The following is a 6386-nucleotide window of genomic DNA, read 5'->3' on the forward strand; positions in this document are numbered from 1 at the left end:
AAATTAAATTAAAATGCCAACGACACGTTTCTGAGAACCGTCGGTTCCCTTCAGATACATTCAAATAAAGGCATCCGCGCTCCGCTCATATTTATTCATTGACATCATTGCCTTTTGAAGTTTAATCCAGCCGTATCGCGACTCTTGTCTTTCCGTCCCCAACTGTAAGACCTCTTGAAATTATAATTAAGACATTTCTTATACCATTTAATGTATTTAAAACTTTTTATGGCCTTAAGTTTGATACAACTCACTTTAGGAGTTTTTAAGGACCCGCAGGAGATCTGTATTTAAGAAGAGTGGTGATACATTTTGGTAGCCCGACTGGAAAACACAATAGCCCCGGGACGTCGGGCTAGCGATTTTGAGAGCCCTGGACATTCTGTTTTTTGTTATAAGTCGGACTCAGAAATGACAAGGCGGCAGCTTCCCACAATACAAAGTCCATGGAGAGCGTTGGATTGTTTTCCCCCCCCCCGGTGGGTGTGGTTTTCAGATTATGACGCTCTGTCTATAGCACACCTCGATACCATAGTAAAAATATAACTTTATGGTTTCTACGTTTCTGTATGAAAAACAGTAGTCTAAAAACTTTTAGTTTAAATGCACAAATGCTATAGCTTAATCACAAAAAATACTGTAATTATATTTAGGGATGTAACGATTAACCACGAGCCGGTTGAAAATTGATTAAAATATGTGACGATTCAAATTGGTTGAAATGCTAAACAAATCGCATTCGAAGGCTGCATACGTCATCGAGGCTGTCTAGACTTGTGCCGGTATTCGGTAATGCGATATATCACGGTAATGAATATGCACGATATTGTTATCGTGGGCACTTCTAAATACCGTGAATAATTATATATTACAAATTATTCAGAATTTTGAATGCATTTTAAGAATACTTTTCCCATCAACTGGTCAAAATGCACAACACCGCCGTATGCTGCATGAAAGATGCGTGCGCACTCTGATGTAAACAAGCGCGGACAAGAAGCGCATGGCGGAACATGTGAGAGACGCTCGCTACAGATAACCCACAATTCTTTGCGTCGCCGTAAACAACCATCGTTACTTTCCAAATTTAAAAATAATTTTCCTTCATTTAAGCAGTGTGAGAGCGCAACGATGCTGTAAATGTGTTGGCATAGCAACGTGATACTTCCGGTTTCCTTTTCCGCCCGTCCTACGAAGGCTGTCTCGTTTAATTCTAGGTTGAGGACACTTCGTATACGCATCCTACAGAGGATACGACCTCCGGAGGGTGCAGCCTTCTAAATGAGACACAGCTTATATATTCTCTATTATAGATCAGTGGTTCATAAGCGCAGCGCTGCTTTGTTTACAGCGGTAACCCAGGAAACACTGTATCATTGCTGTTCATAAGCGCCACCTGCTGGCAGAGAGTGAATCTGCGTCTCATTCAGCTCGTCTGCTGTTTCCTTCAGATGTGTTTTATGTAGTATAGTTTCACAAAACTGAAGTCAGACTATTCTGTTTTTGCTTCAAATTTCCAAATTATTTAATCTAATTTAGATTAAAAACTGCTCATGTTGCATGTATGCTGCATCTTTGTTTGGATCATGATTAAAATCCAGTGAGATTTATTTTATTTGTGTAACTTGCTTATTTGATTTGGGGTTCGTTTTAAAATTTCAATTTAGTTTTGTTATATTTCAATTTCACAAAGAAACGTGCAGCAATAGCCTAATAAAAGGACACCTTCTCATTTCCTGTATAATGTCTTCAATCTCGTTTTGTTAAAAAAATCTTGAGAAAACGGAATTGTGAAATCAAAATTGTGAATCGAATCGTGAGTTGAGTGAATCGTTATATCCCTAATTATATTCGGTTGCTTCTTTAATACATTTAATTCATGTCTACATTAATAATAATAATAATAATAATAATAAATCAAATTTGATATTAATATCCCACATTTCTGACACAATACCATGGCGCTTTTTCGTTCTGCTTTTGGTGCATAAACATTATATCGAACATTTATCAAACTTGTTTTATCGAGAAAAATTATATCGCGATAATTATCGTTATTGATTTATCGCCCAGCCCTAATATCAGACATAGCGATGTTGCTGTGTTTGCTAAAATGCCACATAATGTTCTCTGCTAATTCTGCGAGTGTTTCCTCTCGCAGCGGCGCTCCTCGTAACGATGGCAGACACACGGGCCGATCCCGCCGCGCAGTCGGAGCTGATGGTTGAGGACGAGCCCTTCTTCAGTTACCTGGACCTCTTCCTCTTCTCGCTCATCGCTGGCCTGCTCGTCTACTGGATCATTTTCCGCAAAAAAGCCGAGCCCATCCCGGAGTTCAAAAAACTAGAGTCTACGTAAGTACCTCCAAACCGCTCCTGTATGCTTGAGAGAACGTTAGAATGTAAAACTGCAAACATATTCACCTTTTAGCTTTTTTAATTGTCATCTGTGTGAATCAAACTGTCCAGAAAATGCTGGGTCATATTTCACCCCAAAATTGTAAGATTTTATGTTTTATAATATTTTTTAGGGATGCACCGGTTGACCGGCCATAAATCGGAACCGGCCGGTTTTTGCTTATAATGCTCGATCGGCAACCGGCCGGTTTTTTTTATTTTGTTCGTCCGATTTTTCCGGAAGTGTGCACAGAGGCGCCAGCAGAAAAAATACCACGCAGAGCAAGCTCACTGTTGGCGATGCACGATGAGATATTGGAAGAAAAATCTGAAGTGATTAAGGATACGGGCAGCCGTACAGCACTGGAAATGCAGAGCTACCTGTCTGAGGCACAGATACCAAGAAGCGAACAGCCGTTGGTGTACTGGCGCACAAATAAGAGCCGCTTTCCTGCACTCGCTGAAGTTGCGCGAGTGTACCTGTCCGCGCCCTGCACAAGCGTAGACAGTGAACGTTTGTTCAGCTCAGCTTCTCACGTGTTGGATGAGAAACGAAACAGACTAACTTGTGACAAAGCTGAAATGCTTCTTTTTGTAAAGAAGAACTCGCATGCACTTTTGAAAAGCCAGAAGTAAACGTCAGTTCTGTAGGCTATAGGATTAATATTTTTTTATTTTACCTTAAAATTACATTATTTGTATTCACATTATAATACACATTAAGACTTAATGTGATTTAAAAAGCACCTGCCATAGTTAACATTTTGGAATAATTTATTTATATAGCCTACTTTGGTTTTATTTAGTTTCACTGGTAAAGATCTTTTTTTCTTTACACCAAATTTAAAAACGAAAACAAATGCTGAATGCTGATTAAGTAACATCTTTGTTTGGAGTGTTGAATGTGTTTTGATTGTGTTGTTTGGATTGTGGAACTATGCAGTTGTTGCCTTTAAAATTACATGGTTACAGTTAATGTTTTCATTTAAGGCCAGTTTATAGTTTCAACCCAATTTAAAAACGAAAGCTAAATGCTTTTGTCAGTAGGCCAACCTATGTTTGTATTGAATGTAGCCTACTTACTGCGCAGATACTGCTGTTAATTTCAGATGGTTACAGTTGTTGTTTTCAATAGCCAAAACCCAGTTTAGCCTGTTAAATACCAAATAAACATCTTGTTTATGTGTACTTTTATTCTTTCTTGTTTGTTGCTTGATAAAAATAAAAAAAATCGGAAATCGGTATCGGAATCGGCCAGTTTGCTTGTAAAAAATCGGTATCGGAATCGGCCATGAAAAATCATGATCGTGCATCACTAATATTTTTATAAAGGTAATGCAGCTTTTTTGTGTGTGTGTAAATTGACTGCAATGAGAATTGTCATATAAATTGTGTAGTGTTAGCATACACCATGATAATATGTGTTGTTATGCCAAATAATTTATGCTGAAAAAACACTGTTCATACAGTATCATTTTTTTAATTATAACTTTTAATTGCTGTCACTCTCACAATAATAATAATAATAATAGAATTTTTTATTTTTTTTTGCCCACCATGAAATAAATGTCATGAAATTTCTACTTGGAAGTTTGGTGTTACATTTATGAGAAGTTTAGAAGAAATCTGTTTATTTTTTCTAGTGCTGTCAAACGATTAATCGCAATTAATCGCATCCAAAATAAAAGTTGTTGTTTACATAATATATGTATGTGTGCTGTGTATATTTATTATGTATATATAAAGACAAACAAAAGCATGTATATATATTTAATCAAACATGTTATGTTTATATATTAAGTATATTTATATATAATATAAATTATATGAATATAAATACATACATGCAAATACATGTAAATATTTTCAAAAAAATATATACTATGTGTGCGTCTTTATATATACATATTAAATACACACAGTACACACACATTTGTGACCCTGGACCACAAAAGCAGTCTTTAGTGTCAATTTTTCAAAATTGAGATTTATGCATCATCTGAAAGCTGAATAAATAAGCTTTCCATTGATGTATGGTTTGTTATGATATGACAATATCCGAGATACAACTATTTGAAAATCTGGAATCTGAGGGTGCAAAAAAATCTAAATATTGAGAAAATCATCTTTAAAGTTGTTCAAATGAAGTTCTTAGCAATGCATATTACTAATCAAAAATTAAGTTTTGATATATTTACGGTAGGAAATTTACAAAATATCTTCATGGAACATGATCTTTACTTAATATCCTAATGATTTTTGGAAAATAATTTTGACCCATACAATGTATTGTTGGCTATTGCTACAAATATACCTGCGCTACTTATGATTGCTTTTGTGCTCCAGGGTCAAATATGTTATATAAACAAAAACTTTTATTTTGGATGCGATTAATCGCGATTAATCGTTGCCCAGCAGTATTTTTTTCTGAAAAGAAGGCTGTAATTTCTTGATTCAAAATATCATTTCTTGAGAACTAAAAGTATAATTATGTATATAACCTCAGAAATAGAAGTATTTCACATCTGAGAAGAAATTAAATTGACATCTGTAAGGTCAGTATCATTGCAGTCTTCCTGGAAACAGTTTGTGTTTTCTTCGGCCGCAGCTGATTCTGCTGACGCTGGAGGAGCAGGGAATGTTTATTGCCTTGAATAGTGTCATTGGCAAAGGTCTTACTCAATGCCAGACATTACAGTCACTCCTGAGATAAACCGTAGAGCGTCATCACGGTTGAAGGATACGCTTGTGTTTCATTTCTCTCTCTCACATTATATATCACCTGGCTTCAGACACAGACGGCAAGAGTTAGAATAGGATTAGAAAAATAAGTTCCATAAATGTAATTTACATTTAGTTATTTAGCAGACGCTTTTATCCAAATAAGGACAGTGGAAGCAATCAAAATCAACAAAAGAGCAATGATATGCAAGTGCTATGACATGAATATGGCATATTGTGCTATGCCATAAATAGTTGCAAATCTTAAAATATGTTTAATTCAGACCTTTGTGTTTCTGCAAAGCATTTCTGCGTGTCACCAATGGGAAAAAAGACTGTATGTCAATCATAGCATATATTACAAGTGCACACACTGTAAAAAAAATTCCGTAAAATTTACGGTAAAAAACAGTGCATGATATATTTGTCTTACACCGTTATAAGGTAGTACTAGATGTGATGTGTGAATTTTATTTTAATCTGGTTTCTAAATATACTTAAAACATGCATAATCATACCGTGTGATTTTAATACTTTTATAACGATCAATGATTTAATCTAATACTTTCATTTCTACAATGATCTAAGGTCAGTAAGTGAGTATTGTCTATGTGCATAGCCATTTTACGTTAAAATGCAGCATCAGAGAACGACAGAGATCTTCAAAAAAATGCCCGTTCTGGTCGTAGGTCCACAAAACAAAACAAGCCTGATTTCTATTTAAAACTAGATCAAAACTAGCCTGAGTTTTCCCCTCCGTCAAAATTGCTTTAAGGGTGATTGCTTTAATTTAAAAACGGATTGAAAAAACAACCCAGCTATTATTATTATTATTATTAAAATTATTATTGTTGTTGAAAGTTTTTGTCACAATTTAAATATGCTGATTTTTTAATAGCTTTTTTCCTCTCAGTATTAGTAGAATCAGTATTATATAGTTAAGCTGGGCGTACATGGTGCGCTTTTTGCTGTCGTACAAGCTCGAAAGTGTTTTTTTCCCCCATCGTGAGAAATCGTGTGGAAATCGTTGATGCTCGTGGCTCACATCGTGTAAGAGGAATTGAGCCGAGCACCTCACGAGCAGTGTTGGGGAAAGTTCATTTTAAAAGTAATGCATTACAATATTGCATTACTTCCTTAAAAAGTAACTAATTACATTACTTAGTTACTTTTTATGTAAAGTAATGCATTGCATTACCTTTTCTCATCTGAGCTGGGCTTGCTTGATTTTTTAATATAAAAAATATTGGTTCAACGGATCACAAATCT

The 6386-nt window shown here is 35.4% G+C and overlaps 1 protein-coding gene across 1 annotated transcript in view; it reads left to right on the forward strand.

Annotated features, from left to right (window-relative positions):
• The first annotated feature begins 2163 nt into the window (after window positions 1-2163).
• LOC107749051 (NADPH--cytochrome P450 reductase-like) overlaps window positions 2164-6386 on the forward strand; it is a 41437-nt gene continuing 37214 nt past the window's right edge. Inside the window, 1 exon segment of the mRNA XM_016564101.1 lies at window positions 2164-2354. Within this exon segment, the coding sequence (XP_016419587.1) occupies window positions 2179-2354 (176 nt within the window). The 5' untranslated portion in view covers window positions 2164-2178.

This window comes from Sinocyclocheilus rhinocerous, unplaced genomic scaffold (assembly GCF_001515625.1).
Source record: "Sinocyclocheilus rhinocerous isolate Xijiao unplaced genomic scaffold, SAMN03320098_v1.1 scaffold1522, whole genome shotgun sequence".
Taxonomy (NCBI): domain Eukaryota; kingdom Metazoa; phylum Chordata; class Actinopteri; order Cypriniformes; family Cyprinidae; genus Sinocyclocheilus; species Sinocyclocheilus rhinocerous.